The sequence below is a fragment of the Vanacampus margaritifer genome, chromosome 19, assembly GCF_051991255.1.
Source record: "Vanacampus margaritifer isolate UIUO_Vmar chromosome 19, RoL_Vmar_1.0, whole genome shotgun sequence".
Lineage (NCBI taxonomy): Eukaryota > Metazoa > Chordata > Actinopteri > Syngnathiformes > Syngnathidae > Vanacampus > Vanacampus margaritifer.
The window spans coordinates 18367635-18390158 of NC_135450.1; the positions used below are offsets into that span (position 1 = coordinate 18367635).

The following is a 22524-nucleotide window of genomic DNA, read 5'->3' on the forward strand; positions in this document are numbered from 1 at the left end:
TGACATTGACATTCTGGCTTGAAAGTGGCAACTCGGACCCTCGTCGTTTTTGCCAATTAAATGACTTTCCTTTTGGCACGGTGCTGCTGAGTCGGCCTGCAAAAAGACCAGGGAAGGCCAAAGGTGATTGTGGTCGACGGGCAACTTTTATTGGACAACTAACACATGACAGGAATTGCATGCAACGTCAGGTAGGACACGTGAACGACCGGCGCCAAGGCCTCTTTCCATTCACGTCCCGAAAAGCACAAGAAAAGAAAGCTGCCTTGCACCTGCACTTCCCGAAGTGCAAAGTTGACAGGAGGACTTTACACGGACGGACGGACGGACGGACGGACACCGCGACCTTTGCAATTGGACATATCCACAACTGGACGGGCACAATGAGGTGGCAGGGAGCGTCACGTTTTCAAATGTCAATCGGGACGCTTGATAGATGACAGAAGAGTCACATGACACGACTGCGAACAAGGAAGAGTTTGACGATGGCGAGCAGGACATTTATCAGGTGACGGCGTCCGCTTTCCACGCACGACAACCCACTGGGCGACCAAACGCATCACAAACACTCAACTCACAGAAGGTCAGAGGTCACAGCGCCACAACAATCTGGATTGTTGCGTCCGTCTTTCACACGCACGCACGCACGGTCCGCAGTTGGCACAGTTGACACTTGATTTTCCTTCCATTGTTTGTGATGATTTTTCACATTTCAGTTGTTTGCTTTTGGGCCGTTTATTCTCGTCAGTTTCATCTTTAAGAGGCAAAATGCATCCTCGATGGTGTTTAAGTCTGTCGGGACGGACTCGAACCTTTCGCCGTCTTGCAACGCATACAAGAACTGCCGCTTGATTTACGGGCAGCTTATTGTTTGCGCAGCGACTGGCGATGGCTGGCAGTTGGCAAGACGGCAGCGCTCGGAGGCGCCAACCCACACGCACACGCGCGCGCGCACACGCACGCACACGCGCTGACTCAGTCAACACACTATGGCAACAAAGCTCCACTTGGGGAAAGTCCAGCCTGCTAATCAGAATAAGAACATTTACATGTATGACACATTTCAATTTAGCAGTTCAAATGTGACTTTCTATACATTACATACAATGTGTGTATATATATATATATTTATATATATACACACACACACCCCCACGCCGGCCCACCCACCCGTGCATACCTCCTGACTGTACACGAGCTTCAAGATTTATATCCTTTCTCCATATGTACACATTTATACTTTACTTTGGATGATCTGTTGAAAGACATTATGATCCTACTGTTAAAAAGGAATGTTTGAATAATAGCTAAGGGTAAAAGCGCGGCCGCATGGATGATGGAAATCACGATTGGCTAACCCTAAAAAAAAACAAATAAAACAGAAATCAGTGCAGAGGATGTAAAAGTTTGTCCATGGCGAGCGAGAGGAAAAAGTGGCTTGTTATCAAAGTTTGGAGCTTGCAGCATCTGCATTGACCCCCCCCCCCCCCCCCCCCGGCCCCCGTCAACAAAAGCCGCGCTTGCGGTTTGCCCCCAAGGGGAGGATGAAAAGTTGGTTTGGTCAGCTCAATACACGCAAAGGTCGGGAAACTTCATCTCGTAGATGGGCACCGAACGAGACTGGCTCTGGCCGTACCCGGACGAGATGGTCCCGGACGGGCTGGGCGGGGGCCTGCCAACAAACGGGCCTTGCGTCATCATCAAATGGAAAATGGTGGCGACACGCACGCACGCACGCACGCACACAGCGGCTCACCTGATGGTAATCTCAAAGATCTGGTTGAGTTTGCTCTGCAGCAGCGTGGCCTGAGCAAGACAAAAAGCGAGTGCGATGTGAGACAAACAGCAGGACGAGAGAGAGAGAGAGAGAGAGAGAGAAAAAGTTTTGTCGTACCCGAGCGCCGCAGTGGGCAGCAATCTCCTCAAACGGAGCTTTCTGGAACTTTTCCACCACTTGCCTCCTCCGCTCCCTCTCCTGCTCCTCCATGCCCACGCTGTCCACTAGGGGGAGACACAAACAAGACAACTTACAACAAAGGCCTCCAGAATAAATACGTCCGTCAATGGTGACTTTTGGCCTCCGAAAGGTTGCAGAATTGCAAAAGTGCTGATCGGCCGTAGATTGGCCACCCGGGACGTGACACACTCGCGGCGACAACAACGTTTACATGTGCCAGTTGGCGTTTCCGTGGACTTATTAGTCCCACGACAGCAAGACATCACATGATTGGTGCCATCTGGGCCCGGCCAAATGTCGGCTCGCTCTACATTTCAATTGAGGCTTTTGTGAATTACGAGCACGACTCCCTAAATGGAACCGCATTTATTTTTGCTGTAGATTGAAGACATATGTCGTGCACTTGAAAAGATCAAGTTGAGATCAACATTTGAACTTTTATTTGCAGGCCGATACATCAGGATCTAATACTCAACATCAAAAGTATTTTGAGGTGAGCCACTTTAGGGTTGAAGAAGGGCTGGGCAATAAATGGAATGAATTCGATACATTGTCATTTTAAAAATCGAATCGTTGAAAATTTGCTACATCGTTAAAGCTAATTTGGTCTTTTTGATGATTAAGTTGTTGTTGTTCTTTAGTTCTGTTAGATCAAAATATTTTTGGGAGTTAGAATTTTGCACAAGTGGCAAAACGCTGGATGGGCGCTTTACAAGACATGTTTACAAATAGCAATTCCTTAATTGTGGCATTTAAGCACAAACGATGAATGCTTAAAACTGATTTAGAATCAGCATACATTGTTGTTGTCTGAACATTGAAACCATTAAATGTTTTCTGAATTTATTCGATTGAAATCCATTCAAATCCTAATCGTCCTGAATGACTGCAAAAATGGAGTTTCTTATTTTTGGGCCATTTTATCGCCCAGCCCGAGGTTGAAGTCGGGAGAGAGAGACTTGGATAGAATCAAAGTGTCTCGCCTGTGACAAAAGTATTTTGTCATTTTGAGAGTAGCTTCAAAGTTGTGCTTTCAGATCCCGATGTGGCGCAAATACCTGCTCAGAAAAAGTTACGACTTGTCTCATATTCATCTTGGGATAGCAGATGCACCCTGGAAGGGCCGACAAGCAGTTGAGGGTGTACCCCGCCTACTGTCCAAAGCCAGCTGGGAGGGTCAGGGTCGCGACCCTTGTGATGAATGAGCACTTCAGGAAATGGACGGATGGATACCAGAAGCAGGTGTTTGCAGTCCACAGCAAAAATCAAGCAACTGGCCTTTTTGTTGAAGCTCAAGACAGAAGACACGCAGGACGGCCTGGCCTGGCCTGGTCTCCGCAAATATCTTCTCCGTGTCCACGCCAGACGATGAGAATTCATGATGAGGTCATGCAATAAACACTCGTGTTGACATTGAAGCCTTCAGACGTTCGGATGAACGCGAAAGCTTCAACATGCAATCGGCGGCGGTCTGCACATTCATTCATTCTCATGTTTCTGTTTGGATGAAAGTCTGTGGAGCGAGCGGACATACCGATGGCGTTCTTCAACGTTTCGAAGGTGATCTCTTCAGCGGGAGTTCGCTAAAAACACGACAAGAGTTGGCAGAAGGTGATGAGTGAGCACATGACTTTGCAACGCGCGAAAAGGACTTTTGGCAAGGACCTCCTCTTTCTCTGGACTGTTTCGGGACTCCACTTCAACTTGAAGCGAGATGGTCTCCCCGATGCTCTTCCTCTTTGACAGCCGGTCCTCATCTGGACAAACGCGGCAAGAGGACATTGGAGAGGAAAAGCAGACGCATTTGAAAACAAATCATTTGCTTTGTGACTTGTGCAGCGCTTTGGAAACGCTTGCTTATCAAATGTGCTGTAGAAATAAAGTGGCTTGGATTGGATAGATGGGGAAATTGCGCCACCCGCTGACAGAACGGCCATATGACGAGCTGGGGACGTCCTCACCGGTATACTGGGGGACGTAAGGCGTGGCCAGTCGCTCCGTGTTGTAACCGCTGCCTCCGAGGACTTCCGTGATCTTGGACTGCAGGAACAGCACGTGGCCTTCCACCTTGTCAAGCGAGGAGGGGAGTCTAAAAAAGGGGAGGGAAGTCGAGGAGAGGTGAGCCGACACGTCACTGGATGGCAAAATGCGGCACGCGCGTACCTGGGCACGTCGATGAAAACATCCTCGGGCAGCAGGTAAGGACTTTCTTTCTGTCGCACCTCGATCACCTGAGGACGAGCGGAGAGCGTGGAACGCGGAACCTCGCGGCAGCGCAGACGGCAAACTGACCTCGTGTATGTGCTGGCAGAAGGCGGGCACGGTGGTCAGCTGGCAGATGAGGTTGAGGTAGGCGGCGGCCAGCGCGTGCACGGCACAGCGGTTATAAACGGCTAACGCGTCCTCCGTCGACACCGCCAGGTCCTACGCGGGGAGAACCCTGGGATTTGTCATCTTTCGCCCACGACACGCAACGCCACGTGTGGCCAAACATGTTCTTGCATTCCATGGCGACCTGCAGGGCGAGCGCCAGACGAATGAGGTCGACCACCACTTCCTCGTTGGCGAGCTCCACGCTGAGAAGGCCCAGCAAGGCAAAGAGGCTCTCGTAGTGCTGCCTGCCGCTGCTCTGCTCTTTGCAGCCCAAGTAGATGTGCCGGTACAGCTGCTGGCCGTGCTGGCGGGAGAAGGCGCAACGTCTTCAAGACCGCACGCTCGCCATGGCTCGCCATCGCTCGCCATCGCTCGCCATGGCTCGCCATCGCTCGCCATCGCTCGCCATGGCTCGCCATCGCTCGCCATGGCTCGCCATCGCTCGCCATCGCTCGCCATGGCTCGCCATCGCTCGCCATCGCTTCTCCGCATACCTTTTTCATGAACAGGTTGTCCTGTCTGGAGCACTTGTCCACTTTGAGTTTCAGCACCGAGATGTCGCTGATGATGCTGCGGAGGGAAAAGTCGAGTTCAGCGGCGGCCGAGCGCCGAGCGGGAGGGGCCCTTCCGGGTACGCACCTGATGTTGGAGAATTTGGGCCGGTTGTCATGCCTGTCGATGAGACTGAGGAGGATTTGGAGCACCAGCAGTCGAACCTCGGGCTCTTCGGTCAGGGAGAAAGAGAGCAGAGGCTCCAGGAAGGAGCTGGGCAGGGCGGTGAGCATGTTGGTGGTCTGGAATCCTGCCGTCACCTGCGCAAAACGCAACCTTCATTTCATTTGATATCCCGACGAGTCATGTTGAGCTCAGACGCAGACTTGCTTACCTGGACCAATGACTTGAGTAACATAACCTGAATCATCCTGGTGCCCTCGGGCCTGACACGGGATGAAAACCATTAACGCAACAATTGGAGATTTTCAATAGCAACAACAATAATAATAATAATAGTTGGAGGCGTCAACATTTGTGCGTTCCTTTAAAGCCACTGACCCTTACTTGGAAATCCTGTGCTGGGGGAATTCCAGTCGCGCGTACAGGTCAAAATTTGGCATTCATAAATGTAATAATAATGCAAATATTTGTGGAGACTGGGTTCTAGTTGCATTTTACGATTTAAAAAAAATGTTACTTACAAGACTAAATATCCCTCAATATGAAAAGCAAAATGCACTAAGCTGGCATCGGCACAAATCAATATCACTCATTTTTTACAGTACATCTTATAAAATGAATCTTATGAATTCTGTATTACTAAAAGATGCGGCCATTTTTCTATCAGTTGAACATTTTTCCCACTTTTACGTTAAAAAGAGTATGAAAAGAAAAATATGTTGTTGTGCGATTAATCATGAGTTAACTGTTGAAGTCCTAAGATTATCGACGGTAGAATTTTTTTGAAATTGCCTGCCAGCCCTAATAATAATGGGCGAAGTGTGGCGTTTTGAGGGAGTACCCAGAAGCCGAAGACGGTAGGAGCGGGTGAACACCGGGAACGGGGATCTTGCCCATGATGAAGAGCATGACTTCGGACCGCTGGTAGGTCGGTAACGTGTTGGCAAAAGAACCTGAGTGACACAGAAGATGAACATTAGACACATTGAAATGGAAATGCAGTTTTCAGGGAAAGCACGAGTGGCACGCTGACCGATGGTTCTGATGACGGCTTCCTGCAGCTGCCTCTCCTCGTGAGCTTTGATGATCTTGGTGCCGATGTTGGCGCCGCCGTCATAAGAGCCGGTCAGCTCGTAGTCGCCGCTAAGACGGAGTTGTCGCAGCAACGTGTTGAACACCTCCAGCACAGTCGGGCCTGCAAGGCAAACGCAAAAGGCGTCAAAAAGAGGCCAGGTGCGCCGGGGCGCCGCGCCGGCCTGCTCTTCGGACCTACGGAGCCGCTGGCCGCGATGGCGGCCGCCTCCAGCAAAACCTCAACGATGCCAGCTCGGACGGTGGCCGAATTCTTGCTGTTGGCGTCCAGATGGCCGAGAAGTTGCTGGATGACCAAGTGCGAATGCTGCGACTGAAATCAGCAGCAGCGGGAGAAAAAAAAAAATAATCAATCCCACTGCAATGCATGTACAATGAGCTACATGGCTGGGGGGGAGATGATCTAGTTAGGATCCCTGTGGAACACCCACATTAGCACACATTTTTCAAACATCACAATTCATTAGTTAAATGATTTCTCACAACGTCAGAGGCAACGATGTGGATGTCACCTCGGACCAAACAAAGATTTGCTTTTTGTATATAAAAGCAATTAAAGCCATGACAATCCTGTGCAGGTCCAAATCAGGTGGCAGAAATGTTCATGCATTTCTTTCATGACATCATCAACATCCTTGCAGCTGGTTCCGCAACATTTCAACATGAATCGATACGTGTTCAAGTGGTGCCTCATCACACGGTTCCAATTCCAAAATGGCGTCAATGTGGCACTTACCTGAATGGAGTACATGATGATTTTAAAGCACCGCACGGCGAAGGTCTTCCCCTGCCACAGCGAGTGATTGTCCAGGTGCCTTCAGGGAAGAATTGCACATTTTAGTCATGACTTGTTGACTCCAATTAGGAAAACATCACCGTTGTCACAATGACACAAACAGCTAAAAAAAAAAAAAAAAAAAAATCCATCAAACATCATCAAGGTCACTTGTGCTGTGACAATTGGCAACGTTGCAGCAGGGGGGGGCGAGGACGCAGTGAGCAAAAATCACCTCCGACAAAAACAAGGACAGTAATGGATGGGGGGGGAAGAAAAAAAAAATCAAGCTGCTGAAAAAAAGCAAAAAAGATGAGCGGAAGGGAAATGAGGAGGAAATCCAAGCTTAAGGACATGAAGCAGCGATTGAAACATGAATTTCAACTGGAAAGATAACAGCCGTCAGTCGGCTTTGTTTTCTAGATCTCACATGAGCACGGGTGTGACCGCGTTCTTAATGTTGCCATAGGCGGCTCGGCCCAGCAGCTCGCGGAAGCAGCGTTCCGTCAGCTCCACCGGGCTCTCTTTCTCCTTGTCCGACGCCTGCAGCGGGGACGGCGACCGACTGGTGGGGGGGGGGGGGGGTCACGGGTGCAGAAGAAGGTTTGAGGGAGGAAGAGAAAAACAGCATTAGGTTGATGAACAAACATTCCCAAACGCATACGATTGGAGGAAAGGAAAAAAATGCATTCAACGCTGCAAAGCACCAATACCACTTTTTTCGCGTCGTATTTACGCCAGTGATACTTGATCATGTCGGTTCGTTTTGCGGTTTAGATTTCATTTTAATCAAAAAAATCAAGAGCCCGTTTAAAAGCAAGGCTTTTATTGTTTGGAATCTTGTAATATTAGCCTGACGTTTAAATGCGACTCTGCTTGTAGAGTTCCAAAATGAAGACATTTGTGAATGTGGAAGGGATGACTTGATTCCAAATGGAATTCCATGAGAAATGTCAACGGCCGCCATGTTTGTGCATGAGGGCGTTCTTCTCCGCAGTCGGTCCACCGCTGACTACACGATTCACGGTAAGCCTGCCTCTGTCGTCTCGCCTGCTGCGGGAGGACTTGCAACCTGGCGGTGGCGTCGCTACTCGGCTCTCGAAGGAAAATTGAGGAGGTGCAACGGGAGGCGCCGTCACGCGGGCTACGAGATGAAAGGAGCACGCCGTGCCTTTCGCCATCGTTTGGCCTCTCCCGCTCGCTCCGATTTTTGTCCGACTCTGACGTTATTCTACATTCAGTGCAATATTTCTGCTCAAAGTCAGTGTGCCGAGTGCCGAGTGACGGCTGATCGTCATGCTGGGACAAAAACAAGAGACTTACTGTATCTGCAATATTTTTTTTCCCGCAGAGCACACAGAATATTGTTATACGCGCTTTCTGTATTTGTTGCTGCACCATTCGGGTTCAAATTGCAATTGTTTCGAGGTTTGGACCTACTTGATATCAAAGTTAGATTTGGTGGCCCTTCTATGGTGACTCACACTGTGTGTTAGCATTTAGCTAGCTGACTTTCTTCAGGCAAAGTTTTGTGCTTTGGTTAAATAACACGTAACGTCATTTATTTGATGTTTGCCATTTTTGAGGGGAAAAAAACTTTCCATGAAAAAAACCCCCCATTCTATTATTTTTTAAACAAAGCCCATGAGCACATGTATCCAAACGGAACCTCTCTGCGCGCTCGCTACTCTGCAAGTTGAAGAGCAGAGACGGGACGATCTTGTCCATGTGCTGCGGATCCCAGATGTTGGCTTGAAGCTCGTCGTTCACGGTCTTCCTCACGACGCCCTGAAGACCCTTGATGCCCGCCATCCGGATCCTGGGAACCAGCAAATATGACCGTTTGGAAGGGAATCCATAAAAGCCCACCACACATTGCCAGAGTAGTCAAAGTAAAGTTGAAAACATTTGCAGATGTGCGATGTCAGCAATTGTGTCGCTCAGGCGTCATTAAAGGATTTACACGGTTTCCGTTGACATCTCCACACTCCGTTAAGAAAGTGAAACAATCATAAGTAAAATATCAGCTTTATTTGACAAAGTCAGGCGTCTATCTTTAAGGTGGCGCTTGTTTATTTTTATTATACAGTAGCCAATGTTGTACGACAGTCAAGGATGTTACTTAAATCCTTGCCTGTCCAATTCGTTGACAAATTTGTCACATCTTAAGCGTGCCGCCACCCCAAAAAAAAATCATGAAAACGAGCTTCCCCAATGACAACGACATAATTCCCCGTGTTTGCACGTTTTCAGCAAAGCGCTTCAAACACGGAGAAGGTATTTGCCAACAAATGTCTGAATGATGTGAAGTTGCCGAGCGAGCGTGTCCACTGACTTGGTGCGGATGTCGGGGTCCTCGTAACCCGAATGGCACATCTCGCTGAAGCGCGACACAAAGAAGTCATAACTTCGGTGGTAGGAGGGCGTGTCTTCCTCGATGTTGGCAAACTTCACAAACTGAAGGAGACCAACAAGTTGATTAGACGAGCGGCCGCCATTTATACACTGCAGCTCCCCGCAGAAACGATGTTGCTTTCATGTGATCAAAACCAGCTTCAACTTCACGGCGAATTAACGTGAAAACTTCGCCACATCCAATTTGATCAGGAGTGAAAAACACGCTCATTAAAACATTCCTGACATTTAGCATCACATCCAATTCATAAGCTGTAAAGTGGAGGCTAATTGCAGTCCATATGGGGGAGATGATCAAAAAGAGATTTGCCATAAATAGCAAATGTATGTTTGCACTCATTCTCAAGTTCTCAAGAGGAAATGGAAACAAGCCCACGGCTTTATTGACTTTTTATACCTTTGGCAGCAGTTGTGTCGTATGTTTGTAAACACGCTTTGTTGTTATTAACACTTTTACTGCCAAACGTTCTTCAAAAAAACAACCGATTTCGAGCATTTTCAATCATCTTTCAAGGCAAACAGAATATTGTGTGCTATGACTACATAAACATGGCGGATTCCATTCTTTCAACAGTCGTTGACGTCAAATGACATTATTGGCGGTACTCGTTGGCTGTTTCCTTAATGTCAATTGAATGTCAATTCAAGTCTCCGGCGGGAAAAGAGTTCATCAATCAATCAATTCAGCGAGGCCAGTGCTGTCGCTGCTCTCAATTACGGCAGCCATTACTCACTCTTGACTCCAAAGGAGCAGTCGAGTCGTAGGATGGCATCTCATCTCAGCCTACATGGCCTTAACTAAGCCCTAACGTGGAGCTCACGTGTTTATGGAATGGACTGCACAGGAACATACGCAAATAAAAACACGCTTCGGTCCTGGTGATAAAACGCTCCAACACGCACGCACCTTTCAGCTCTCCCTGCTCAACGTCTGCTTCACGTCAGCGCGCGTTAAGCATTCAAACAAGTAGCACACAACATTTCAATTTGATTTTGGGGCCCCCCAATGCCCGGTGGAGGCCCCATGTTGAAGGTTGTGGCAAGCCTTGAACACGGGCTCACGTGTTTTGACTTTGTACTGTGGCGGCGTCCACCACCCAATCTGGTTTGGAAGTGCAGAGCACTGACCAAAAGTAATTGGACGCGAATGTCTTGAATACTTCAAATGAGTCTGATTATTTTCTTGCATGACTTGACTTGACTTTTTTCAAATTCAGCCAAAGGAAAAAAGCTCCAAAGATCAAATCCATTGCCGCTGTCTGAAATGAGGTCTAGTGAGGCAAACTGACAGCTTGAAGATTTTGGCTACAATTTCAAATTCTTCAAGCTTTGAAGGTGCTGGAGAGTTGAGGACGCACCACTTTTGCTTGAAATGTTACGGCAAAATGAATATCCTGGCCAGGTGACGTGCGCACGTCGTCACGGCCGCCTTCGGACGTCTGCCAGGAAGACTTTAATCAAGATGGTGGCGCGTCTGGTCGAACCACCGTCGCAGTCCGCGGCTAACCTCGTTTTTCTCTCAGCGCGGAGCTGCTTGTGTCGTCAAAATGACTTTGATCAAACGTCCTCTAAATTCGTCAGTCCCCGCCCACCACTGGTATGCAGCACATTGGGTACCAGGCAGCACACACAAACTGGACCCAAAAACATGACATTGACCCCTCAGAGTGTGAAAGAGGTTTTGTGCTTGAAATGTATCAACTTGGTCATGTGATATAAAAGTGAGCCCGCAAGCTATCAAAAAGGAGTGAAGGCTTTTCCATTCAGTTTCAGTTCTGGACTGACACCATGTGGTGCCAGTCATACTCCATTTTGCCAGCTTCACACACACACTGCAACTACATTGGGTATTTTGCCGCTCAAAATCAGACACACTAAACGAGCGTCTTCTACTGTAACAAGCGTTGAAAAAGGCATCAGCGACTGACCGAGTTGGTTCCCAGGATCTGCAGACTGGGTTTGTCGGACTCCAGCAGCTTGCGGACCATCTTGAGGAAACTCTCCACAAACAGGTTGATGCTCTGGCAGTGGCAGGCCATCAACAGCTGGTCCAGCGCTTCCATGGCGATGCACACGTAACTGCGGGACCAGACACACAACGCGTGGCGCCGTCAAAATCAGCAAACGCTTTTGCTTGTCTTTGGATTTGAGATCAGCTTGGCAGTGGGCCATAAAGATTAGCGGCAGAACATGGGCTGGTTACAGCCATTACGAGGGTGACAAATGACAAAAGGCTGACGAGGTAGTAGAAAGTGTGTTGTGTGTTTAGAGCTGGGTTCTTGTTGGCGTTAACTGGTCGCAGTGCTCTATGGATTTTTTGCCGTCCGACGTTGCTGCTAATTTGATCTTATCCCACTTGATTGGATTGTGTCTAAAAGGCCATTTCTGGGGATCTCAGCACAAAAGAGTCTTGGCTAACGGGATTCAAAGTTGTCCAAGCGTTGACGTGCTGCAGAAATGGAGCAGCTTCTGTCCCGAGGTTTGTGAATAACGATGAAATTGCGCTATATTCTATATATGCTAATTGCTGCAAAACGGAAAGACTTTTTTTTCTGATGAAAGACTTTCCATGTTTTTATAGTAATAGAACACAATATTCTGCGGGCCTCCCAAAATCAGCCAAAATCCAGGCAAACAGTCGGGAGCGCAGGGGCTTGCTTCAGTGAAAGGAGGCTGCGAGTGAATGCGTTAATATTGAGGGATGTGGAAAAGCGCTGGCGGCGCTCACCCGTATCTGTGGCGCGCCACGTCCCTGGACAAGCGCTCAGACAGGTACGCCCCGATACGGTCCAACTTCTCGGGGGCCGACAGGGCGTAAAATGTCAGCTTCTCCATGTTGGCCTTCACCAGACCATCCTAGGGGAAGAAAACAAATCAAAAGAAGAAGAAGGAGGTACTTTTTCCGCCCCTTCCATGACCCACTTGCTTTGCATGCCAGCACAGTCGTTCGCATGACTCTGATCTCATTTACAAAGAGGATATTTTAGGAACCAAAGTGGTGACTTCATTTAGAATAAATATTGCGACGGGAATCTTGTTTGTTCCACTTCCCGAGCGGAAGGCTTAAAAGCTAAACTTGTGGACGAGTACGAAATTCAGCCGCAAAAGCCACGGAAATGAGGCAAATTCCCCGTTGGACGGTCGGTTGGCTGCAGATCTGACGAGGAAGGTGGCCTGGTGCCCAACTCACAGAAACTTTTCAAGCTGGAACAAATCAGACCCGTTTCTGCACAACTTACTTCAGTGTTTACAATTAAAGACAAGGTCTGTGATTTGTGTCAACTTCTGACGAGCAATTATTGTTACACGTTGACCTTGACGTGATGCAGCTCAGCTGTTCTGTAGGCGGCTTCTACAGTCCTTTGCATTAGGAAAGATGCTTTGAGATCAGAGCATATCAAATTGTATCTCAAGGCACCGATGGCACTATAAAGAATCAAGGGTCTCCGCAAGCAATGTAAGGCGCTCACCTCCGGGTCTTCGGGGAAGATGTTGTCCACCAGCCTCTTGTAGCGAGGCCGGAGAGCCCCGCAACAACCGCACACCCCTGAAGGCAGCACAGACAAACATTGTCACAAGGATTCCGAATGCTGAATTGAAAAAAAAAAACACTGGCGTTCCATTTGAAACATTTGCAATTTGTCGCGAGATTCAGCAGGCAGAACGCACATCACAAGGAAATTGCAGGTGCAATGATTCATCCAATCAGAGGAATCGATAATCCATTCGTTTTTTTGGGACGGCTTGTTCAATGGGAAATGATCCAACTCGGAATTTTAGCCTCTCAACAGTAAATACTTGCAGATTTTTTTAATAGCTTATCTTTGTGTTGATTCAAAAACTGACATTTGCAAACATGTGCTTTTAACTTTGGAAAACAATGATCAACATTTTTGCATGTTTTCGTGCATTTTCTTTGTACTGTTATTATGAACAAAGGGATGCTAATCTAATCTGATCCATCGATCCATTGGCAAAGGAGTCATCCATAATGGTTAGTTGCAGGCAGCCCTAATTGGGTCCTAATGTTCAAGCACAAGTTCCCTCTTTAGTGTCATGATGAGAACAAGCATTGCAGCATTCCTCTGTTTGTTTTTGGTGTTAAATTTGGGAGTCACTGATTGCTGCATTTTGGTTGGTTGAAGGACTCCTGCAGTGATGACTCATGAGGGGCTTCCAGAGGAAGAGAGAAATAGACAGCAAAAGAATCCAAGATGAATGATGGGAGCCGTTAAGGAAATGTGGTTGCACCTGCTTCCCGACAAACCCGTTTGAGCGGGCCGGGCGGGTCACTGAAAAAGGCCTTCCTGACCGCTTCGACGCCATCTCAGCTCTTTTCCTTCCTTTCATCACTTGGCGTCTCGAAATTTGAACACGACACCGAGGACGCTTTTAAGAAGATTATCAGAGCGTTGCCAGCGGCCCATCGAAACAATCGATACCTCGTCGCTCTGGACACGCACAAACTCGCTCGTTAGCACTGAATTGTATTGAAGACAAAGCGCTCGGGCCGAAAGACGCCAACAAAGACGTCAAAAATATTATCCATATGATGGATTATTTAACAAAAGTCATAAATTGTTTCCATGGAAGCTCTAAATTCAAACGGGCCTGGAGTCGTACAATTTGGTCATTTCATCCCATCTTTGGGGGAAAATATAACTTTAGAAGAACAATGAAAACCGTTCTGGCAGCTCAGTAAACATGAATACGTGTTCAAATGTGTGCTGCCAAGTTACATCATGGCAAAAACATGCTCAAAACAGGTTCCGCGATCATGCATGCTATCCCACGCTTACTTGTGAAAGTATGACATTGGGATGAATGAGGTCACTTGGATTATTTGTTGCCATTTGAGGCAGAAAATTGAAACCATGACGAGCGGCCAACAGTAATACTTCTGGAAGGAGAGTGCGGGTGGTGGTATGCATGGTGATCAAAGAGCAAAGATGCCAATGAGGACTTTCCAGATAAACACGGAGCAGTCAATGTTCCAGCGTGAGCGAAGGCAGGGCCGATCTGGAAGGAAGGTCAGACTGACGTATAGCGAGCGCTGAAGGCCATCGAATGCGGCCAACGTTTCATCATCAGTTTGCGGATTCGCACAGACTGAAAACTAAATTACATACAGTACACCCAATGCAACACAAAATCGCAATCATCTCCTTCCTAATTGCACTGTGGTTCGTAGCACTGTATGTTTTCCTTTGCTGCCGCTGGTACTGTTGTCTTTCTTTGGGCCCATGGCCAAGACAATTGTCGTGGGAAAAGCAAAATGCCCTCACGAGTACGGAGCACCTCCGGGAGTATTCGCGATCTGACTGGAAATGAAACTACGGCAACGCGAGCAGTCGGCAACGCGAGCAGTCGGCAACGCGAGCAGTCGGCAACGCGAGCAGTCGGCAACGCGAGCAGTCGGCAACGCGAGCAGTCAGCTCCGCTCGGCTTCACTCGGCGACCCGTTTTCAAGGTACGTTCGGTTTAGCTTGCTTTGCTTGGGTGTTCGAACTCCAAAAATGAGTTTTTTTACTCAGGTTTTTGGGTTGAAGTCCGATTTGTACGAGTTCCAAGACGTTCAAAGGTTGCACTGTATAGATCTGTACAAGACAAACATCAATTCAGGACTCAAATACGCTGGCCGAGGTCCAACGGAATCCCTGACCGAGTAAGGGATCGAAAATATGAAGAGCTGGATGGAGTGTGTGATGGGGGCCGAGGGCCGCTTTGTGACGCAACGAATGAGTCACGGTTAAAAGCTTGTGATTGCACCTTCTGTGTCCAGCATCAATCTGCTCCTTTGCTCACTGAGCACTCGTGAAAAAGAGATTTGTGGGTGAGCGCTTTTGAGGCAACGCAGACGGAACGCTGAAAGAGTCGCCAGCCCACAAGCAGTGAAATACGAGCAGCAGAGCGCTCGCAATATCAATCAAATGCACTTCACACATTTCCCGCAAGCATACTTTGGTCGTCAAGTCATGTGGCATTATTCAACATTTTCCTAATTGAATGACATTCGGCTCTCTTGTTTTTGTTGTGCATTTGAGCAAGCATCCATCAATTGTCTGAAGCGCACGTCATCATTTCCACCGCAGATGATGGAGCACAGCAGCAAACGTCGGACGAGCCACGACCGGTCGCCACCGTGCATGTAGTGACAAACGCTCACGCAGCAACTTTGAGCCTCCACGCATGTTTGTGTGGGATTGTGGGAAAAAGTTGACCGACCCCAGAGAAAAGTCACGCGAGCGCTGGGAGAACATTCAAACGAGGGCTGAACAATTCCCCAAAGTCGTTTGTCCACTTGGAAAGGCTGCAAGTGAGGTTGGGGGCGGAGGGGACTTCATTGGTCCTTCATTGTTGCCGGTAGGTAGGGAGGCCTTATTCATGGATGTTTTTTTATATACTGTACTATCTGGAAGTCCGTCGGGGTCGACAAAGACCAGAGAAAGAGAAAAAGAGTTAAGAAGAATTGTTGCGCCGAAGATGGGAACGAAGCCCAAACTCGGAAGCGCACCTTCGCCCACAAGTGGGGCAGAGGATGCCAACACCAGGATAAAGTTGGCTCTCCAAGCGCTCGTGCCTGTGTTGGCGGCGGTCCTCACTGGCACGTGTGCGGTCACGTTCAAAGGTGTCGATGGCATGGCGGCAGGTGGAACGCCACAGCTCTCGCTTCGTGGCACTTGTCTCCGGCTGAGAAGGTTGGATGCGACGTTTCTTCAGGACAGCTTGGACATGGTCCTTGAATCGCTTCTTCTGTCCACCTCGTGAGCACCGACCCGACCAAAGTTGGCCGTAGACAATGTGACGAGGGAGGCGGTATTCCGGCATGCGGGTTACGCGGCCAACGTGGCGAAGTTGGCGTTGCAGCGCGAGTGCTCCGATACTCCGGAGGCCAGCTCTCGGCGGGATCTGGACGTGTGCTGCGGGGTCCTTCCGGGGGATGCCGAGGACTCGCTGCAGAGATCTGATGTGGAATGCCTCACGTTTACAAACATCAGCTCTGGACAGGGTCCAGGACTGGCTGCAGGGTGGAGATGCTGACGGCAGACGACACTGCGACTATCGAAGTGATAAAAGCCACACATTCGTTGACATTATTCTTGTTATAAGACTTATGGACTTACCGATTTCTGTTTATGTCACATTTGATTGGTGGAATTTTGGTGGAATTTTGGTCAAATTTTGTCCATTACTTACTTCAAAGAGTGCAAGTCAAAGTGTTAGCAACTCAAATTGAAGTTGATAAATAAATGGTCTTGTTTGCTTCATTTGCTTTGGCATGAGCCGGACCTATGAAAGCAAAACATTTATGTAAAATCAACCTGATGGTGTTTGTTGTGATGCAGATGGATTTATTTATTGCTCAGCCCTACAATACGAAACCCCCGCAAGGACTGCGGCGACCAGAGGTGAGGTTGGAACCCCCACGTGTGCACTAGTGGGCCACTGAGACGTCCTAACATGATTTCCAGGAGGGAAAATTGATCGGCAAGGTGACAAATTGCAGGTCCGTTAGCATCTCAGAATATTGAGTTGCTATAGGCACTGATGGAAGACGGAGTAAAGAGGAGGAGGGTCCCAAAACACATCTGGTATGCCCACAGGCAGGTTAAGTTTATGCATGGTGGGATTTATCAAGGCGGATTAGTGCGGATGGAGCTCAGCACACAAACACTAAGTGGGTGCAAACAGTCAATCAAGTGTTTTAATGGCAGCGGTGGAAAAACACACAAGAGAGAGAGAGGAGGGGTCACGACATGACATTGGCCCCCCCAGCGGGAGGAAGTGACAACACTTTCCATGTTTGGAGGCGACATGCAAACACCCACAAGGAGACCTTTGTCCCATCCACAACCTGATTGGGCACACAACACAAGTGCATGTGTGTGCGTGTCTGACGGGGGTCCCTCCCCCTGCTTGGGCACAGCGAGGAAGCAGCCAATCACGTGGTTATTTATATCTCCCTAATAGAGGCCCGGCCACATGAACAGATTACTGCATCACAAGGTCCATTTGTTTTTGATGTAAGATTAACATCCTCCCATCAGGATAAAAGATGGAGCAGAACGACAATCCTCTGCTCAAGTCACGTCAGGGTGAAAATAAAAATCGAAGACATTAACTGGCAAACCAAATTCAACGCAATATTTGGATGGCATGAAAAAGCTAACTTTTTCACGAATATGTGAACTAGTTTGACTGGGAAGCTAAGCAAAGAAGGAAAGTAGTACATGAGTTGGTAGGATATTGCACTTGAATTCCATTTCCAGTTAAGCTGATCTGCATGCCTTCCCTTTGCTACGACAAAAGGCAACACACACACAGGATGACTAATGAAAGGCTGGAGGAGGACGATGAAGATGACGATGAAGATGAAGATGAAGATGACGATGAAGATGAAGATGGTGTGATGGCAGGAAGTGGCGGGCGAAGCTAAACCGAGCTGAGGATGAAAAGCGACTTCCTGTGGGCGTCGGTGCGATCCATAAGGACACGCCTTGATCACGTGACGTGAGCCGTGATCCGCCCACAGCAGCCGCGCAGGCTGCTTCAGCGCACACCTTTCACAGCCCCGGATTTCATGTCCCATTCACACTTTATCAGTCACGATCCATCAGAAAGGAGGTTGGGAACAAAACATTTCCAAAGGACGCAGAGGTAAACTGCTTAACAACCACCTTTTTCTTGATAACACGACAGAACAAGAAATGTCTGATCATTAAGAACGCAGACTCAGAAAAGGAACAAACCAACTACTGATGCAAATACACGAAGCATACACGAGCGCACTTCATCGTCATTCCAGTGTTTGTCGGGACAATCATGAGTCCGCCCTTCCGCAAACGGCCAAAAGACACTAATAATTGAGATTCCCCAAGAAAAGGGAGCTTGTCATTGCCTACAGATGCCACAAGATGGCGACATAAAGCATTGAAAAACCACAAGTGATCATGTGACATGACACCTAAAGTTTATTTGTGCGATTATTGGACACAAACAACTTCCCACGAGGCTCATCAATAGCATTAGCTAAATAACAAGCGAGCACAAACTCAAGTGACATCACACGCTCGTCTTGTACATGACATAATAAACGTTAGCGAATACAGCAAAAGTCGCATCGGTGAAAGATACTTTTGGCTTTTGACAAAATCCTGGGTGCATTCAAGGGCCACCAACAAAAAAGGACATCTCAAACCCAGGACTAAAAAAACATGAGTGAGCTAAAGAAACATACAACAGCAAGATTCCACTAGATGGCGCCAAACTTGTATTCCTTCCGCCTGAGCACAAAAACAACAAACGGACGACAAATTCAGCAAATAATACTCTCTGTATTTTCATAGCATGTTGTCACTATCGTTTTATATCCGATCAATTCGCAAATACCTTCTCTTTCCGTATGTCTTCAAACGGGGAGTAGTTTGACTTTATTTCATCAAGAATAGCATCTAACAGATATTTATATAAGACAAAGGTTGAGAGAAAATATGCAAATTGTGTGTGTGGGGAAAGATGTTATTTACAAACTGCACAAGATGGTTCCAATCAGTCAGTCAGCAGATCAACTCGTCACTTTGACGACAATCAGTAGCGTGAAAATGTGACTTTTAACTTTCCATTGTCATCGGCAGCTGGCGGTTTGGCCTTGCAGCATTTGTTCACTTGACGTGACATCCCAAGGGGACGTTTGTTTTTGAAATTGAGAAGAAGACATCGGGACCGCGATGTTTTCGCCGCGTGGAGAACTTTTCAAAGGAGGCGGAATGAGATCTTGATGTTGCCGAGATGCGCCAGCCAAGAAACCCGACACGCCGTCAAAGGGGCCAAACGGATATAAGGCCACATTTTCTTCTTGGCTGCAGCAGCCCACGCTTGCCGGACTCCGCGGACGCGATGCAAAGTGGACACAAACAAAAGCCACAAGCTCGATTCCACATCGTTAGCCAATGTAGACGTCTCCAAAGCGAGAGTCTGCTCAATCAAGATGCCGTCCTTGTGGGCGCCGGCGGTCCAATGACGCGAAAGTCACGCGTGTGCAAGGAATGCGGACAATCCGCCAAAAGCGTCCGGCGGGTTCCAATGGCTGACGTTTGCCACAACTGACCAAACGACGGCTTGTTCTTACCGTACATCGAGCGTGACGCTGGAGAGCCGTCGTCTGCCTGCCGCCTGCCGCCAGCCGCCGCCGCTCGGGTTTGCTTTCAGCAGGTTCACTCACTCACACTTACGCACACGCGCTGCTGTGCCAACACACACACGCACGCACACGCACGCTTGGGGATTAATGGCCGCCTGCATGCACGTGTGCTTGGAGCTAAAAGGCATGAGAACGCGCACGCACGCTGATTGGTGCAGAGGCTGTCATCCATGCCATGAATTATACGCACACACACACACACACAGAAAAGGGGGGCTGGTATTCGACGTCACAAAGAAGCACGCCGGGATGACCTTGGATTTTCCTGTTTGTCTTCAGCAAAAAAAATCATAAAATCCATGCATGTGCACACTCAATGCATCATGCACTTTGCAGATGGGGGATAGCGTGGGGTGAAATTAGGATAGCGCGTCAGAATTCCTAACACCCACGCAATCTCCTTGCTTCACGACTACACCCCCCCCCCCCCCGCCCCCAATACTCCTGGCAATTTTTTGCCATTGCAATTTCATTAGCATTTTTTTTCAAGGTGCTCTTCCAATGTAGTATTTAACAAACACAAGCAATATGAGACAAGAAACAGTGTGAGATTGATTATGAATCAATGTTTTGTCTTCCAAGTGATGCTGCTGTCATATTTCTGAATCAATCTCCTGAAAAAAAAATAAAAATAAATATATATATATATATATATATATTTCTGAATCAAATGACATCCACCACATGTGTCCGCTGAGCTCAGCATCTGCAACCTCAATCAAATATACCTGTGCCACAACTTAGACCTGCTTTCATCCGGTCTAATGTCTCATCTACTTTCTGTCACCTGCGCCGGGGGCAGGTAAGAGAAAAGGCCCTTGGCAGTCTGCCAAATTCCCCCAAACGTGCTCAACTAGACTTGCCTCAGCAGCAAAATGAAGATATGGCACTTTTTACGCCGTCTGTCAAAATACAGCATCAAAATTCTAACAAACAAGTGTGGCGTAAACATATGTCAGTCAGTCAGTCTGATTACAACAAAAATGCAAACTCATTTATGGCTTGACCACTTTGTGAAACAGTGTAAACATGTGGACTGCACTTAAATTATGTGGACCTCATATCAATAAATGTAGAAATAAAATACACGTGTAAAAAAATCTTTCCTACCGACTGACTGACCCAAATTGCAGAGCCATTGCATTTGAAAAATTGCATTCTATGACATTACAACGTTGATATGAAGTCCATGAATTGTTTAGTCCTTTTTGTCGCGTGTTAAAACGCTGCTCAAGTAACAAGAGAAAATACATACGGCGCTAGTGATTATCTCCTCAACTTGACTGACTAAGACATTTATAAGCCTGGGGGGGGCGGGAGGGGCGAGGTGTATTGCAACACTATGTGTTACACTCAATCTTTTTGCAGTTTATCAAATGTTCAAAAGTAGAGTTACGTGCCTTCAATGGGGGCAGCTGGAGGAGATGCGGTGTTATTAAAAAATGGCACCAAAAACATTTGTTTCTTGCGGGGTGACTTATAACAAGTCATTAGAAAAATTGACTTGAGATAGACATGATTGGCAGGTGTGCTCCCAGAATAAAATGGACTCATAGTAGTAATGGTGGCTGGTTTTACTTGAATTGACTTTTTTTCTTTTCTTTTGATTTTCCCCAGCGAGGCATCCAGTGACAAGCTGTGACAAGCATCCTGTCAATTGGACAGTTGGTGGCAATTTGAAGGCATCGACTACGTTGCCATTTGAACATGAAAATCATGACGAGATGCAAGATTGCAGGAAGCGGATGTAGAAGGCCACACACACACACACACACTTACCCTTGCCAACACGATGGTCGAGAAGCGTGCGACAGTCCAGTGCCAGCCTCGGAGAGGCCGGCCCGTCGACGGGCACGGGCAAGGGCATGACAGCCAAAGAAATGCGCAACCCTGCAAAGCCGCTCCAGATAATGCAAGCAAGCTCACGGCCGTGCCAATGTCTTCAAAGTCATCAATATTTAGCTCATAGGCAGGTTGGCCGTATTAACGAGAGAGATTAGCCACGAGCCCGACAGCTTTGCTCTCTCTGTGACAACGCTTTCCTCTGCGTCTCATTGTTCAACATCTCACTGACACAATGGACCTCTCTATCTCTGGACCAGAGAGAGACAAAAGACCCACGGACAACTCAAAGCATGGAGTCACTGGGTTTGGCATTCACAAGAGAAGGGTACTCACAACATACTGATAATCAATTACAACGGCAAACCCTTTCAATATTTCTAATCGCAGGCTTTTTTGCAACATCTCAAACTTCAGTCCGCCTTTGGCTCTGAAAGCTTTGACATCATGGAAACGGTTACAATCTGAAAAGGGTTGACACTGCACCAGAAACGCTCCAAAGTTGCTCCTTAAACCAACAGAGAAGACAACCAAGAAGAGGAGATCAATGACAAATGCTCTTTCGTATCGTAAATCGTAAATGTTGGAAAATTTGCGGGGTTTTCAAATGGCAAATACACTTTGTAATCACGCAGGTTGTTTTCAGAGATACTCCAACATTATACGACCAACAATTTCACTTTTGCCAGGCCTGTGTTTGTTTTGATGGTTTGAATGTAAACTGGGTGACTTGATTGCATAATTCAAGAGAAGAAGAAAAATGAAAAAGTGCTGCTTTGAGCCGCATAAGAGTGATCAGAATGGTACAAATTGTGACGTCCCTTGAGTCAAAGACACTTCCATCCATCTATTGTCTATCACTCGTGTCACTGGACGGCCTGTCCCAGCTGTCTTGTGGCGAGAGGTGATGCCGGTAAACCCTGCTGGACTGGTCGCTCACATTCCCGCTTTCAAAACTAACATACATGTTTGTGGAATGCGAGTGGAAGCCAGATAACATGGCGAGGTATGTTACGGCTTGCTCGAGTTTTCCATTTTCGCTCACCTGTCATGCTGGTTGTCAGCCACAAGATGGCGGTGCACCTCCAGCGTCACAGAGGCGGGAAGAAGTCAGACACTCGGGCGCCCTGATTGACGCTTACGCCGGCCTTGGACACTCAGGAAAAGCGCGGGATGTCCCTTGGCCTGCGGAAG

At 47.8% G+C, this 22524-nt stretch overlaps 1 protein-coding gene across 1 annotated transcript; it reads right to left on the reverse strand.

The window, feature by feature from the left end:
- Window positions 1-127: 127 nt before the first annotated feature.
- On the reverse strand, window positions 128-21586 carry efr3bb (EFR3 homolog Bb (S. cerevisiae)). Its single transcript, XM_077552567.1, has 23 exons — window positions 21268-21586; window positions 12758-12834; window positions 12016-12143; window positions 11216-11366; window positions 9208-9329; window positions 8542-8691; window positions 7303-7437; window positions 6834-6912; window positions 6275-6410; window positions 6039-6200; window positions 5847-5958; window positions 5217-5268; window positions 4970-5142; window positions 4825-4900; window positions 4473-4634; window positions 4250-4381; window positions 4121-4188; window positions 3919-4046; window positions 3623-3714; window positions 3492-3540; window positions 1895-2001; window positions 1757-1806; window positions 128-1672 (listed from the first exon to the last, which is right to left on the reverse strand). The coding sequence occupies exons 1-23, from the start codon at window positions 21353-21355 to the stop codon at window positions 1567-1569; spliced, it is 2535 nt and encodes an 844-aa protein (XP_077408693.1). The 5' UTR covers window positions 21356-21586; the 3' UTR covers window positions 128-1566.
- Between the last annotated feature and the right edge of the window lie 938 nt (window positions 21587-22524).

Bases quoted from the DNA above. Each gene is read 5' to 3' on its own strand.
- efr3bb (XM_077552567.1), bottom strand. From the start codon at position 21,355: ATGCCCTTGCCCGTGCCCGTCGACGGGCCGGCCTCTCCGAGGCTGGCA. The intron at 12,835-21,267 runs GTAAGTGTGTGT...TGCTGCCTTCAG, and splicing joins CGACCATCGTGTTGGCAAGG to GGGTGTGCGGTTGTTGCGGG. The intron at 4,901-4,969 runs GTGCGTACCCGG...TTCCCTCCGCAG, and splicing joins CCCAAATTCTCCAACATCAG to CATCATCAGCGACATCTCGG.